At 40.3% G+C, this 17,137-nt stretch overlaps 1 protein-coding gene across 3 annotated transcripts in view; it reads left to right on the top strand.

Annotated features, from left to right (window-relative positions):
• The window catches only part of LOC121275892 (rho GTPase-activating protein 21-like), a 271,818-nt gene that overhangs the window by 247,157 nt on the left and 7,524 nt on the right, over window positions 1–17,137 (top strand). For all 3 annotated transcript variants that reach the window (XM_041183702.1, XM_041183703.1, XM_041183704.1), the window contains 6 exons: window positions 5,013–5,086; window positions 5,184–5,273; window positions 5,708–5,833; window positions 5,943–5,984; window positions 9,040–9,145; window positions 11,596–11,627. In XM_041183702.1, coding sequence (XP_041039636.1) covers window positions 5,013–5,086; window positions 5,184–5,273; window positions 5,708–5,833; window positions 5,943–5,984; window positions 9,040–9,145; window positions 11,596–11,627 — 470 coding nt within the window. The remainder of the gene's footprint in view (window positions 1–5,012; window positions 5,087–5,183; window positions 5,274–5,707; window positions 5,834–5,942; window positions 5,985–9,039; window positions 9,146–11,595; window positions 11,628–17,137) is intronic.

A 17,137-nucleotide genomic window follows, 5' to 3' on the forward strand; every position in this document is an offset into this window, starting at 1 on the left:
TAAATCTAGTGTAGCTCTGAACTCCCAAAGTATTCCTGACAACAGATTTAACGTAATTGGCAAAAGAAGCAATGGTAACATGAAAATTTTTTCATGCAGCAAGTGGTTAGGATCTGGTATGCATTGCTTGAGAGTATGGTGGAGGCAGCGTCAATTGAGACTTTCAAAAGGAAACTGGATCATTTCTGAAAAGGGAAAATCTTCAGGTCCATGGGGAAAAGACTGGGAAGTGATACTAGGTCAATCACTCCTTCAGAGGGTCAGCACAGACATGATAGGCCAACTCTGTGCTGTAACCATTCTATCACTGTCTTTTCAATTTGACTGGATAGTTCAATGAGTGGTCAGTAATCCTTTTCAACCTTTGTAAATGGGAGACAATTAATGTAGTGCAGAGGACATATCAGCTGAGAGATTTATTGATACTGTAATTGACTTGCCTAAAATAACATAGTGATAAGACTAGGGATAGTCAATTTAGCTTTAATGGTATCCTGATGCACCTAAAAGGTGCAGAACATCGGGACAGCAATATAGTTAAATTGCACTGTGGTGTCCCTGTAAAAGAGACTTTACAGAATCACAAAATTGTTACAGCGCAGAAGGAGTCCATTCAGCTCATCATGTCTACACTGATTTTCCGAATGAGCAATTCATTTAGTACCATTCCCTCTCCTTCTCCCCATAACCCTGCACATTCTTCCTCTTCAACTTTCTGGGGGTTACTATTGACCATATAAATACTATGGCTACAAGAGCAGGTCAGAGATGACGAATTCTGCGTCGAGTGACTAATCTCCTGACTCCCCAAAGCCTGCCCACCATCTACAAGGCACAAGTCAGGACTATGATGGAATACTCTCCACTTGCCTGGTTGCTCCAACAACACTCAGGAGGCTTGACACCACCTGGGACAAAGCAGCTTGATTGGCATCCCATCCACAAACGTTCCATTCCTCCGCCACTGGTGCACAGTGGCAGCAGTGTGTACCATCTACAAGATGCACTGCAGGAACTCATCAAGGCCCCTTAAACAGCACCTTTCACACCTGCTACAGGTTTGACTGCTACAACCTAGAAAGACGGGCAGCAGGTAGATGAGAGCACCACCACCTGAAAGTTCCCCATCAAGCCACAAACCATTCTGACTTGGAAATATATTGCCATTCCTTCACTGTCACTAGGTCAAAATCCTGGAGCTCCCTCCCTAGCAGCACTGTGGGTGTACCTACACCAAATGAACTGCAGTGGTTCAAGAAGGCAGCTCACCACCACCTTCTCGAGGGCAATTAGGGATGGGCAATAAATGCTGGCCTAGCCAGCAACAGCCACAATGTTCCATGAATGAATAAAAAGAAAACAGCCTAATTCCTTTTTGAATGTTTTGATTGAACCTGCCTCCACCACACACTCAGAGGCAGTGCACCCCAGAAGTTAACCACTTTCTGTGTGAAAAAGCTTTTTCTCAAATCACTTTGCTGTTTCTGCAAGTTACTTCAAATCTACGCCTTTTCATGTGTGATTCTTTCATGAGTCGGAACAGTTTCTCCCTATCTACTCTGTCTACAGCCCTCATGATGTTGAACACCTCTATCAAAACTCCTCTCAACCTTCCCTTCTCCAAGGTAAACAGTCCCAACTCCTCCAATCTGCCTTCATACCTGAAGTTCCTCATCTCTGGAACCATCCTCATGAATCCTTCCTGCACTTTCTCGAATGCCTTCACATCCTTCCTAAAGTGTGGCGCCCAGAACTGGATGCAGTATTCCAGCTGAGGCTGAACCAGTGTCTTATACAAGTTCAAGATAACTGTAGTTTGACTTCATTTGGAAAATTGGAGCTCATTCGGAACACTGACCATTCCCTGACATGCTGATTGAATGAGGCCCTTGAAAAATTTCAGAGGAGATCTACTAGAATGATCCAGAATTTAAAGACTGGAGAACAACTAATGTGGTTCTATTTAAGAAGGGCTGTAGAGATAGGCCAGGGAACTAGAGGCCAGTGAGTCTCACGTCAGTGGTAGCGGAAACTATTGGAGAAAATTCTGAAGGAGAGAATCTATCTCCACTTGGAGAGGCAAGGTTTGATCAGGGATAGTTTGCATGGCAGAGGGAGGTCATGCCTAACAAATTTGATTGAATTTTTTGAGGAGGTGACCAGGTGTGTAGATGAGGGTAGTGCAGTTGATGTAGGTTATATGGATTTCAGCAAAGCCTTTGACAAGGTCCCACATGGGAGACTTATAAAGAAGGCAAATGCACATGGGATACAGGGTAATTTGATAAGGTGGATTCAAAATTGGCTTAGTTGTAGGAGACAGAGGGTGATGACAGAAGGATGCTTTAGTGACTGGAAGCCAGTGTCCAGTGGCGTACCACAGGGATCTGTGCTGGGTTCCCTATTTGTCAATTATATAAACAACATAGATGACTATGTGGGGGGGTAGGATTAGTAAGTTTGCGGATGACACAAACCGGGTGGTTAACAGTGAGTTTGAGTGTCTTGGGCTACAGGAAGATATAAACGGGATGATCAAGTGGGCAGATAAGTGGCAGATGGAATTTAACCCTGAAAAGTGAGAGGCGATACACTTTGGAAGGAGCAATTTGACAAGGAAGTATTCAATGAACGGCATGACACTAGGAAGTTCTGAGGAACAAAGGGACCTTGGTATGTGTGTCCATAGATCTCTGAAGGCGGAGGGGCATGTTAGTGGGGTAGTGAAAAAGGCATACGGGACACTTGCCTTTGTTAATCGAGGCATAGATTACAAAAGTAGGGAGGTCATGTTGGAGTTGTACAGAACGTTAGTGAGGCCAGAATACTGTGTGCAGTTCTAGTAGCCACATTATAGGAAGATGTGATTGCACTGGAGGGGTTGCAGAGGAGATTCACCAGGATGTTGCCTGGGATGAAACATTTAAGTTATGAAGAGAAGTTGGATAGACTTGGGTTGTTTTCGTCAGAGCAGAGAAGACTTGAGGGGTGACCTGATCGAGGTGTACAAGATTGAGGGGTATGAACAGGGTGGATAGGGCGCAGCTGTTCCTCTTAGTTGAAGGGTCAGTCACGATGGGACATAAGTTCAAGGTGAGGGGCAGGAGGTTTAGGGGGATGTGAGGAAAAACTTTTTTACCCAGAGGGTGGTGATGGTCTAGAATGCACAGCCTGGGTGGGTGGTGGAGACAGGTTGCCTCACACCCTTTAAAAAGTACCTGGATGAGCTCTTGGCACGTCATAACATTGAAAGCTATGGGCCAAGTGCTGGTAAATGGGGTTGGGTAGGTAGGTGCAGACTTGATGGGCTGAAGGGCCTCTTCTGCTTTGTGAGATTCTGTGAAAAGCCCTTAGTTTTCACATTAGGCTTGAAAAGATTTATTTAGCCTTTAAAATGCTAAAGGCCACCAGAATGTGTCTAAGCCAACAGAAGATTTGCACTAGACTGGCTAGGGAAAACGCTGAGTCACACAAGCTATATAAACATGGGATAACAGGAGACTTTTTTTATGCAGAAAATTGTTGACACTTGTAACAAGTTACCGGCTCATCTCGTGCCAAGTTACTACAACAATTCAAAAAGGAGATGGTTGAGTTTCTTAATGTGGCCAATATTATTGCACACACAGGTTATGTTAGCTTATGTGTGCCGTACGGTCACTGTAAGCTCCAAAAACTTTTCTGATTCATTACAAAGACCTGAGAAGAATTTGTCGTTATTTATCCCTTAACTTGTCTAGGGCTCTTTTAAAATCCTTTTTGTACCTCTTCGAGATGATTACATGGCTACAAGTAGGAAGGTCAACAGGGAGTGTTAAGGTTGGGGGATTTAATATAGCCCGTTGGGTTGGGAAACATGGAAGCAGCGCCCATTTAATTGCAGGAGAGGCCAGATGTTAGTCTCCCAGCGGTGGAAATATTGTCTGACAAAAGTTGGAGGTTAGAATGGGCACATGGGGGAACTTGTCCACTCTTGGTGGGTTGTCAGTTAGTCTCATTGTTGAGGCAATTGACACAAATTATCCCCGAGGCCAGTGGAATTTAGTGATGGCTCATGAAAGTGCTTTCAGGTGTTTCTGGAGGGTTAGGAGGAGTCCCTCTTTCAACGGTGATGAGTGCACAATTAAGCGATCTGCAAAGTGAGAGGCTGCTGAAAACCACCTCCCACCCTTACCTCCTATGGGGGATTTCTGCCCCCAAGGGTCTGAATCTCCAGGAAGGCCTGATGCTGACCAGTGTGGGTTTCCCACCGGTTCTCCCAGCTGGCGATTTGAACCCTCGTCAATTACATTAAATTCCACTCATGATACTCAATTGCATTATGACTGATGGATCAGACTTTTCCTTTCTGTCTTTTCATATGTTTACTGTGTATCTGTTTTCTGTTACGTTGTGTATTAATGAAAGTTTAGCTACATTCTGTAAATTAATGGATCACTATCCAGTTCTAGTGGAATAGTTGTCTTCATTGTAGTTACAGTAAAAACAATGATTCTTATGGAATTTTTTTTTAAATCAGAAATGAGAGAAATTTTTTTTGGTAGTTAAGCTACTGAAAGCCTCATTTAATCATTCATTTTTATGAAGTATACAATTAGGTTCAGGTGAGGCTCACACATTGAAGCAGATGATACACTCTTACCAAAGGATGATTCAAATAGTCTTTGCTTTCAATTTCAATTAATTTGTTGACCTTACAGTTTGAACTTAATTTTAATTTACTATTTGTTAAAGAAAAATTGGTGGGGCTGTTATTTGAACTGTGGGAGCTTTTTCAAATCTGGTTCAGACTGTTAGGATCTTTCCCATGAACTTGCAACAGGTGCACAATGCACATGTGTGGGCAAGCTTGGCCAATTCCTGTTTACTATATGATTTTATAGCCTGCTGATTTCAAAATAGTGTAATTCTCCAAAGAATGCCTATTTATGGAAGTATTATATTTAAGTATTGGCATTAAGTTACCAATTTCACTATTTATAATGCACATTCTAAAACAATTTGTGTTATAGACAAATATGCTGACTTCATAGATGCCAACAGAAAAGAGGATTCAGTGGATAGACTCAGGACCTTAAAAAAATTGGTAATTCTCATCTATGACTGATATAAATTTACTTATGGTGAATATTAAACCTGTTTTCTAAATACTAATTTTTTTGTTGATGCTAAAACCATTTTAGATCCGAGATTTGCCAGATCATCACTATGAAACATTAAAATTTCTCTCTGCACATCTGAAAACAGTAGCAGAAAACTCTGAAAAAAATAAGGTATCTCTCTTCAAATTCCATCAATACTTTGAAACATTGTGTATATTTTTAAAAATTAAGTGAAAATTAGGAAACCTGTTGGTTTGTCAATTTGCCCCCAGGAATGAGATTTTGACTTGAAGCAGTGATGGTCGACTTTAACTTCACTGTTGTTCAGAGTTCACTTTTTCAATCTGAAATTAATAAGATACTAATTTTTTTTATTAGTAATGGAGTACTCAGCTCTGCTAATGTCACAGAATATTATATCCAGATATGTCATTGTAATTTCTTGTTTCTAATGAAATTATAATTGAGAAATATGTGTGTTCTGTGATAGTTAACAATGTTATCTATCATTAGTCAAAGTACATAGTTAGTGTGAACTGATATTGCAATTTAGTGCTTTCATGTAGCTTGTTGCTTTGAAAGATGTAAAACTGTTGTGTCCTCAGATGGAGCCCAGAAATCTGGCAATTGTATTTGGTCCAACCCTCGTCAGAACATCGGAAGACAACATGATGCACATGGTTACTCACATGCCAGATCAATACAAAATAGTGGAAACACTCATACAACATGTATGTTTCTTTTATTTGTTTTGCTGCATGTTACAATTGGCCATTTGCTAAAGATTGTTTGTTTGAATCAGCAAATAAGTTACAACAAAAATTAATTTTCCTTTTTCAGTACGACTGGTTTTTCACTGAAGGTGGTGATGAAAATGCAACCGTAAGTAGTAATAATTTCAAGGCATACCTAAAGATGTACAACAGACCAAACTGGAACTGATGTCAATTTCACTCAGTATCCTTGTCTATGATAATGATGGTTTAGTAACTCGTTCCCGGGTGATTTTTTTGTGCGTGTGTGTGTGTTAATGGTTTTTTATTATACATAAGTTTATTTTGTCATAGTTTTTAACATAGCACACTGAAATGTTATAACATTCTTATAAAAGAAAGCTACTAAAACAGAATTTTAATCAATACGGTTCTCCCTCAATACCTGCATTTACAGGGTTAAAATCTTTTGCTTTTGAAATTTGCTTCGTTTGATATTATGAAAATTAGTCATTTTAAATAAATGAAGTCTGAAAGCAAAAGATCTGCTGGAAATTCAAAGGTGCAATGCTGCTGCTTGTGAAGATAAAGGCCCTTAAAGTGAAGTTTTGCTAGAAAAGTTAAAGAAGCAGCTGTGCAGCATTCATCTGTTTCTGTTCTTAATGTTCCAAATTTGGATGGGTGCATCATTCCAGGAAGGTATTAATTATCGCTGAAATAAGAGATATGTCGAAGTTTTTCATCTTGCACTTATCAGGACATTTGCAAGAATACCAAATGTGAAGGGAACAACAATTTATACTTTACTTTCATATTTGGTATTTTTGTGAATGCCCTGAAGACTGCAAGATGAAAAACTTTGACATGTCTCTTTTTTCAACAATACTCAAGTTCTGTGGTACCAAATGACTAAAAGATATTAATAATACTGGCCTTCGATATTCAGCTTAAATGTAAATTCATACTATAGAGCACTGATTTTATATAAAGCAAAGGGATGAGGAAAATTTTTATTAATTCTTGATATATACATTATTTGTATGAATATTATAGATTCCTAGTATTCTTAATTGAATAAATAATAAATTGTGATTAAGAGGCTGCTAAAATGTGTTTATTGTACTCTACGCATTCTCAGCTGAAATCCAAATGAAATCCCGTGCTGCATCTTTTTAAGCCATGTTTTGATCTTTGTCCTGCCATCAGTATTAATTATAATGTGGTGCTTCACTGTGAGAGAAAAGTAAGCTCTTTTAACAGACTGTCATTATTTTGGAAGAATTTGATTCTTGCTTTTCAAGTTTTGGAGAGTTCTCTGTAGTTTTTTGTGTCTGATTCTGCATTTAAATTCTGAATGAGGTATAGAAAACCTCTCCCAGTTTAGAGGAAGAGGAGGGAGGGGATCTCCTACTCTGGATCCTGTGAATTTCTCTAATTTATTTTAGAAATTAACTTATAACCTGATAATTGTGATCCATGAATATTATTGAAACAATAAATGCTACAAAATCTGAGCTGAAGCAGATAAAATTTATAATAAAATATTTAAAAGGTTATAATAAAGTTTAGTCATTCAAGTGCCTCAGTTCTTAGCATAGAGGCAAAATCAGTAGCACCTTTTTAAGGAGTGCATCTCTGATGCTACTTATGGCATATCTAACATTGGGTTTAGAGAAAGGACTAAACATGGTTCTAAAATAAAACCCATATCATTATAAACATTGGCACAAATACTTGGGGAAGAAAAGGTAAATAATTATAATTATATGTTTTTAGCCACCATCTTAAAAGTTACAACTGTGTCAGTGCCTGGTATTCAGCCCAACACCTTGGCACCAATAAATAATCTCAAATGCCATGTTAAATCTGACATTGTTCCTTCCAATCAAGAGAAAACTAGCAAAACATTGGTGAGACACTTGAGAAATAGCACATCAACCCTTTTTAGCTTCCTAGAGGCTACTGGTGTTGGCAAAGCTGAGTATTCAGTGTATCATTGTCACTGTGCAAACTGTCAAGAATCTTGCAGGTTAATAGGTCTTATGAATGGTATCCTGAAAAGGCATGATTACTTCCATTGTTAGAACCAGTTGTTCAAACCTGGCAATTAGCTTCACCACCCTAATCTCTTACACTGAAAAAGAGGAAGAATTAATAAATATTGAACTTGATGCAGTTGCACATCTGGGCTGGAGAAGTTGTAATTTTGATGAGTTCAGTGCTAGCTTTTTCAAAAACGACAGTACTAAAAACTTTGGAAATCAAGGACATACAATGGGGGCTTCTATATAATCAGAATTTGAGATGCATTTGTGCATTTTCTTTGGCAAGGAATGGATAGATTTAACACAGCATTCTATGTCTGGCCGAGTGATCAGCTGTCTTGAATGCCACATTTCCTCAAATATTTGGTTTGATATCCAAAGTTGGATTGAAATATCTCTATCAATGTCTAGCTCTGAGGGAATGCGCTTGCAAACTAGTGATCCAGCTTGTACAGTATATTTCAAAGCCCAGTATAGCTCCATCCCATTTCCCGCTGCCATCTACTGGCTGAATAATCCATTTATAAGAAATTTGATCTAAAATGTGTACCTTACTTCTGTTTTTACAAGTAAATGCTGTCATCCTTAAAATGGAGTTTAACTATCCAACATAAATTATATTTTTATATTTTCCCAGACTTATTTTTTGCATCATTATCAAAACTAGATAAAAGGTGATGCTACTAATTGGCCAGGTCTTTCTGATTTTTAGAAATCATGCATTTTGCTACCATCCTATAAGTTTAATTTTAACATAGGGAAAGAGTCCTGTTTGTCAAAAGGGAATTGGGTGCTTGCAAAATTCAATACTAAACTCATCAAAGATACTGAATTTTATGAAAATAATTTGTGTTGTAGAACACAGGAAAGGTCATGTGGGTTTTGGGTGATAAATGCCCCAGAATGAAAATATGACCCCACCCAGCTGTCAATTTCATTACTTATTTATAGTGGAATAAGCATTCACTCAAGGTTTAGCTACTGTTGTTAAAGACAAGCAACTTACCTTTTTCAGACCCTTGCTCAGGCATTTCATTGATGAAGGTGTGCTAGTAAATGACAATTTTGCCATACTGACGCATGTAGAAGTTTAGTGTTCATTGGACTTGGGTTACTGGTGTGTTTTTTTTCCAGTAAAAGGAAAACAACTTTCTGATCTTCTTACTCTTGTGAATGTAGACACCAGTCCAGGAAGAAAGCACAGTTGATACACAGCCAGTGCCAAACATAGATCATTTGCTAACCAACATTGGGAGAACAGGAACTACTCCGGGAGATGTTTCAGGTAACTGCCTGAACAAGACACTGCAGAGTCCGGTTACAGACAGTGTCATTGTTACTGAACAGCTTCCTACAGAACTAGACAGTTCAAGATTGAAATGCTTGTATTTGCCCATTCAAAGCTGCAAATACTTGTAGTGGGGGAAAAATTGCTGCATTTTGTGAAACAACCATAACCTCAAATTATTTAATTAAGTGTTCAGAGCTATATTGTTTCTTGGTTATCCATGAATGCAGTTTGTTTTTAACAGACAAATGGTTTATATAGTACTGTAACATTGATTTTCTATATATATATATATATATATAGTGTGCTATGCACATTTTTAAGTTATAATTAACCATAGGACTGAAATGTTTTCAGGAACCTCAATTTTCCTTTTGTAATGGTGGCATACTTTATTGATCATTATTGCAATGTTGTCTGAAAAATGAGCTTTTCATTTAAAGCCTGAAAAGTACAAAGCTAAGACTTCATGGCTGGATGCTTGTTTTTTGTATTTTTGTCTGATTTTGTTTGTGGAACCGTGATGTGTGAATGTGTTAGTTGGACAGTATCACTTTTTTGTCATGTCCTGGGGCTGGATTTAAGTTATCAAGTTGAATCTGCACTCACTCATTTAATTTCCATTCTCCAGCCTATTGCAACTTAACTGAATCAAATGACTCATACTTTGGACTGACAATTTCATTGGATTTGAAACAATTGAAACTGAAACACGTAAATCTGAGGCACTTTAAAATCATGTCGCATTAATTTAATTCTACGAAATGTGCAGTGTAGTTTGAGCAAGAGAATGAGAAAAGGGATACTGATTCGTTAAAGCCAGTTATCCACTGCATAATGAAATGCACTTAAATGTTTGGTTCAAGTAATGTGATCCCAGCTGAGCTTTTATTATCAAAAGAATGTTAAATAATTTATATATACCAAAATGTGCAAGTTTTGTGACCGTATTCTATAAATTGTTATTAAAATTGCACAATAATTTGTACTTGAGTGTGGTAATGTTGAATTTATGCTGTGCCTTTTATCTTCTGACCTTACTTTCAGTATCATTAACCTAGGCCTGGTTTGGAAGATGTTTCTGTTCATTAGTGTGAGCTTGTCATCCTACCCACTGTCAAACTAACTAACCCAGCATGTTCTTTTCCCAAACTTGTGAACTTTGTCACATAGCTCCTGTCTGAGTGTTAAAGGGTTTTTTCCAGCATTTACACTACTGATCTTGAAACAGGCGAAGTTGGAGGAGTCTATCACACTGTGATGTCACTGATGGATTCTGTGATGTCACTGATGGACAGCTGGAACTGTAGGAAGGAGGAGGACTGTTGCCCTCATTGTAGCTGCCTAGTCTGCAGAAACCCCCGATTCTTGTAAATGGAAAATTATCGTCTGTGATGTAAATTTGCTGTTACGATTATTTTAAAAAGACCAATACTACTTTCTTAAAGTCTTTCTGCTGTTTCTTATCATTTCTGAAGCAGACCCTGAGGAGAAATAGCATGGTATGGTCTATTAGTTTTTATAGTCATGTAGCATAAACCATGTTTCAAAAGGGGTGTGGCTGGGGGCTTAGCTCTTGGTCTGTCTCACAGACTTGCAAAGTGAATTGCAGGAATAGTTTTAATTTACTAATAGTTTTTAAAATGTTGAAAAACACTAAAAAAACAAATTTGGAATTTTGCTAGCCCCTTTCTGCCCCCTCTCATAATTTTATAGCCTCAGTTGTTGCCCCATAGTAAATCTCTTTTTGCAGCTTTCATTCTACATTTCATCATGCCTTGCTTGTCAAATTTAAAAGCCAAATGCTCCTTTATGAGTTATAAATAACTCAACTGAATTTGTCTGGAATAGTTTTATTATAACTAAAATAAAAGGTAGATTTTTTTTGTATTTGAGTTCTGTGCAATTTTCTTTCAATTTACAATTGCTTGCCTTAGTTCCTTATGGAGTGTAATCCTTGCAAAGTCTATTTTAAAAATGACATTTCACAGCTGTAAACTCCTTAGACTACATGCATTTGTATAGATGTGACTCAGAAAATGGAGTATTTAGAGGGTAGGAATGCCGTAGTATTAATAATGCACGTAACAACCACAATTCATTTTTAATAAAATGAAAGAATGAGTTCTGCAAATGGATACAAAAATAAATTGTTTTAATATGTACCAATGTTTAATTAGTATTTATCTTTTTTTTAAAGAGAACAGGGTCCCTTTGCCATCCCTCTCATTGAGCTGGTTTTACCCACAATTTCACAGCATACTTTCATGGTGGTGGCTGTCTGTGCTGCTTTTCATCTCAGTGAGCTATAATTCTCCACTCTGTGCCCTTTTTTCTATTGCAGTCATATAATTTTCTATGAATTATAATTTTGCTTCATATTTAAAACACATTCACTGTAATTATGTGTAATATAAATGTAATGCTATTTTTCTTGTCTCTTATAGATTCAGCCACTAGTGACTCAGCAAAATCTAAGGTGAGAACTTTAACTGCTAAAAAATGTCATAGAAACCTACTTGCTAATTGGAAAGTGTGGCTACAATTTTTACTTCACAGCTTAGCCCTCCTACATAATTTTTCAAAATATAATGACATTTCATAGCTTTAAGAATGAAATATGAAATTATTTCATGGCTATTATGTAGTATTAATTGGTTTTAAAGAACCAATGTTTGTTCGAAATATCTTTTGCATTTGACAGAAGATCCCATGGCACCATTCAACGAAGAGCAGTAGGGTTCTTTATTGTCCAGGCCATTAATTATTTCACAACCAACATCACTAGTTCAGATTATCAGTTCACTTATCTAGTTGTTTGTGGGACCTTGCTGTGCATAAGTTTGTTCCTGCATTTCCCTATATTACAACAGTGACTACGCTTCAAGAAAAAACTCCATTTACGAAAGCATTTTGGGATATTCCTGAAATCATGGAAGGTGTTAGATAAGTAGTTTTTTCTCTTTATAAATAAGACCATTGAGCATTCACAAATATCTGTGCATTTTTCATCCAAATGTGGCCATTACACTTCACATCCTTGCCCTTAAAAAATTACGTTATAATACTTTTTGACATTGAATTCAAGAGTAGTAAGTATTGCTTTTAAGAGCCATTGATATTTGGGTTAGTTTCCCTATTCTTAGGTCTTATCCTCACCCCTTGCCTGCTTGGCTCATGCCTGATCTTGATTTCAGTCTATTGTCCCAGTAACTGGAGAGATAGAAAATGTTCAAGCAGGATTCCCTCTGATTTTCCTTCATGCTTGAAGATGGTCTGGATTGAGAACTGAATGTTCGCAAGTTAGCCTTTTAGCTGTTCAAGTCTGTTCTGCCGTTCAGTTAGACCATAACTGAACTGGATCTCAACTCGATTGAACCGACCTTTGTTCCATATTCCTTGATACCTTGATAAAAACAAAAAAACTGCGGATGCTGGAAATCCAAAACAAAAACAGAATTACCTGGAAAAACTCAGCAGGTCTGGCAGCATCGGCGGAGAAGAAAAGAGTTGACGTTTCGAGTCCTCATGACCCTTCGACAGTTCTGTCGAAGGGTCATGAGGACTCGAAACGTCAACTCTTTTCTTCTCCGCCGATGCTGCCAGACCTGCTGAGTTTTTCCAGGTAATTCTGTTTTTGTTTTGTTCCTTGATACCTTGCCCGGCAAAAATCTATCAACCTCAGCCTTGAAAATCTCAATTGACCCAGCACACACAATTGTCTGGGGCAGTGAGCTGTAGATTTCCACAACCCTTCACTTGAAAAAATATATCTTCACTCCACTCCTAAATAGCCAAATGCTGATTTTTAATAATATGTTCCCTTCTTCTGGATTCCCCCACCAGAGGAAATAGTTTTTCTGTAGTGAGCAAATTGAATCATTTTATTATTTCAACACCTTGATTATCTCGCTCTTCAGCTGTCTAAACTGAAGGGACTACAAGCTAAGGTTTATGCAACCTGTCCTTGTAATTTAACTCTTCAGGCCCTGGCGTATATCTCTAGTTTCTTTCATGCCCCCTCTGAGCTCATCCTGTCCGTGAGACCCAACTACTACTCCTTTGACTCTATTCCAACCAGATGCTGACTAGTTACCTTGCTGTGACAGCTGTCACTCAGTTGGGAACCATTCCACTTCTGAATTGGAAGATTGTGGGTGTAAGCCCCACAATAGAGACTTGAGCACAACTTAACGGTCCAGTGCAGTACAAAGCGAGTGCTGCAATGTGGGAGATGCCATCTTTTAGATGGGACGTTAAACCAAGGCCCCCTCTGTACTCGGTAGATGTTAAACATTCCATGTCACTATATCAAACTTGGGCAGGGAAGTTCCTCCTGGTGTTCTGGCAATTATTTATTCTTCCTTCAACATCACTTAAAAACAAATTATCTGGTCATTCTCACATTGATGTTTCTGGGAGCTTGCTGTGCTGAAATTGGCTGTCATGTTTCCCACATTATAATAGTGACTACACTTCAAAAGTACTTAATTGGCTGTAAAGCACTTTGAGCCAAGCGCTTTAAGGGGAGGCGATGGTGTAGTGGTATTGTCGCTGGACTCGTAATCCAGAGACCCAGGGTAATGCCTGGGTTCAATCCTGCCACAACAGATGGTGGAATTTGAATTCAATAAAAATCTGGAATGAAAACCCTAATGATTGTTTGTTGTAAAAACCCATCTGGTTCACTAATGTCCTTTAGGGAAGGAAATCTGTTATCCTTACCAGGTCTGGCCTACGTGTGACTCCAGACCCACAGCAATGAGGGTCTCTTAAATGTCCTCTGAAATGGCCTAGCAAGCCACACTTCCACTTGGCATCGACCTAGGTACTAGAAACGACAACGGCAGTCGTAGCCCTGTCGACCCTGCAAAGTTCCCCTTACTAATATCTGGGGCCTAGTGCCAAAATTGGGAGAGCTATCTCACAGATTAGTCAAGCAACAGTCTGACATGGTCATCCTCATGGAATCATACCTTACAATGTCCCAGACAGCACCATCACAATCCCTGGGTATGTCCTGTCCCAGCAGCAGAACAGACCCAGCAGAGGTGGCTGCACAGTGGTATACAGTCGGGAAGGAGTTGCCCTGGGAGTCCTCAACATTAATTCTGGACCCCATGAAGTCTCATGGCATCAGGTCAAACATTGGCAAGGAAACCTCCTGCTGATTACCATGTACCACCGTCCCTCAGCTGATGAATCAGTAATCCTCCATGTTGAACATCACTTGGAGGAAGCACTGAGGATGGCAAGGACGTAGAATGTACTCATTGTGGGGGACTTCAAGGTCCGTCACCAAGAGTGGCTCGTGAGCACCACGACTGACCCAGCTGGCTGAGTCCTAAAGGACATAGCTGCTGGACTGGGTCTGCAGCAAGTGGTGAGGGGGAAAAACATACTTGACCTCATGCTCACCAACCTGCCTGCCACAGATGCATCTGTCCTTGACAGTATCGGTAGGAGTGACCAAGGCACAGTCATTGGGGAGATGAAACCCTGCCTTCACATTGAGGATTCCCTCCATCGTGTTGTGTGGCACTACCACTGTGCTAAATGGGATAGATTTTGAACAGATCTAGCAACTCAAGACTGGGCATCCATGAGGCACTGTGGGCCATCAGTGGCAGCAGAATTATACTTGAACACAATCTGTAACCTCATGGCCTTGCATATCCCCCACTCTACCATGACTATCAAGTCAGGGGATCAACCCTGGTTCAATGAACAGTGCAGGAGAGCATGCCAGGAATAGCACCAGGCATACATAAAAATGAGGTGTCAACCTGATGAAAACACAGGATTGCTTATGTGCCAAACAGCATAAGCAGCAAGCGATTGACAGAGCTAAGTGATCCCACAACCAACGGATCAAATCTAAGCTCTGCAGTCCTGCCACATCCAGTCGTGAATGGTGGTGGACAATTAAACAGCTCACTGGAGGAGGAGGCTCTCTACAAATATCCCCATCCTCAATGATGAAGGAGCCCAGCACATCAGTGCAAAAGACAAGGCTGAAGCATTCGCAACAACCTTCAGCCAGAAGTGCCAAATAGATGATCCATCTCGGCCTCCTCCAGAGATCCCCAGCATCACTGGTGCCAGTTTTCAGCCAATTCGATTCACTCCACGTGATATCAAGAAACGGTCGAAGGATACTGCAAAGTCTTTGGCCCTGATAATATTCCGGCAATAGTGCTGAAGAATTGTGTTCCAGAACTTGCTGTGCCCCTAGCCAAGCTGTTCCAGTACAGCTCCAACTCTGGCATCTACCCAGCTATGTGGGAAATTGCCCAGGTATGTCTGTACACAAAAAACAGGACAAATCCAACCTGGCCAATTACTGCCCCATCAGCCTCCTCTCGATGGAAGGGATCATCAACAGTGCTATCAAGTGGCACTTGCTTAGCAATAACCAGTTCACTGATGCCCAGTTTGGGTTCTGCCAGGGTCACTCAGCTCTTGACCTCATTACAGCCTTGGTTCAAACATGGACAAAAGAGCTGAACTTCTGAGATGAGGTGAAAGTGACTGCCCTTGACATCAGGGTTGCATTTGACCTAGTGTGGCATCAAGGAGCCCAAGCAAAACTGGAGTCAGTGGGAATCGGGGGGAAAACTGTCCGCTGGTTGGAGTCATTCCTAGCACAAAGGAAGATGGTTGTGGTTGTTGGAGGTCAGTCATCTCAGCTCCAGGACGTCACTGCAGGAGTTCCCCAGGGTAATGTCCTTGGTCCAACCATCTTCAACTGCTTCATCAATAACCTTCCTTCCATCTTAAGGTCAGAAGTGGGGATGTTTGCTGCTGATTGCACAATGTTCAGCACCATTCGCGACACCTCAAATACTGGAGCAGTCCATGTCCAAATGCAGCAAGATCTGGACAATATCCAGGGTTGGGCTGACAAGTGGCAAGTAACATTCGTGCCACACAAGTGTCAGGCAATGACCATCTCCAACAAGAGAGAATCCAACCATCGGCCCTTGATGTTCAATGGCATTAACATCGCTGAATCCCCCTCTATCAACATCCTGGGGGTTGCCAGAACCAGAAACTGAACTGGACTAGCCATATAAAAGCATATACAAGAGCAGGCCAGAGGCTAGGAATCGTGCGACGGGTCACTCACCTCCAGACTCCCCAAAGCCTGTACCCCATCTACAAGGCACAAGTCAGGAGTGTGATGGAATACATCCCACTTGACTGGATGAGTGCAGCTCCCACAACACTTAAGAAGTTTGACACCATCCAGGACAAAGCAGCCCGCTTGTTTGGCACCACATTCACAAACATTCACTCTCTCTATCACCGACGCTCAGTAGCAGCAGTGTGTACCATCTACAAGATGCACTGCAGGAATTCACGAAGGCTCCTTCAACAGCACCTTCCAAACCCACAACCACATCCATCTAGAAGGATGAGGGCAGCAGATAGATGGGAACACCACCATCTGGAAGTTCCCCTCCAAGTCCACTCACCATCCTGACTTAGAAATACATTGCCGTTCCTTCACTGTTGCTGGGTCAAAACCCTGGAACCCCATTCCTACTAGAACTGTGGATGTACCTACACCACACAGACTGCAGCGGTTCTGGAAGGCAGCTAGCTCATCACCACCTTCTCGAGGTCAACTAGGGATGGGCAATAATGCCGGCCCAGCCAGTAAAGCCTATATCCCTTGAATGAATTTTTTAAAATCTTGCCATTTTGAAAAACATTATATAAATGCAGGTCTTTTTTTTTCCTTTTCTGATCACCATATTTGCTGAAGATGTTAACAGCTCGCCCGCTGCAATTACTGAACCACCTCCCTTACAAATCTGCCTTCATCCCTGATTTTTTCATGAGATGTGGATTTCGATAGCAAGGTAGCATTTATTACCACTGGTGACATCCACCTCTACCTCCCAACCACCTCTCTCAACTCAACTCGCCAAGGGTTGGCACCTGTACCTAGTGGAATGCCACAGGGATCAGGGCTGGGACCTC

The sequence above is a fragment of the Carcharodon carcharias genome, chromosome 3 (assembly GCF_017639515.1).
Source record: "Carcharodon carcharias isolate sCarCar2 chromosome 3, sCarCar2.pri, whole genome shotgun sequence".
Classification (NCBI taxonomy): Eukaryota; Metazoa; Chordata; class Chondrichthyes; order Lamniformes; family Lamnidae; genus Carcharodon; species Carcharodon carcharias.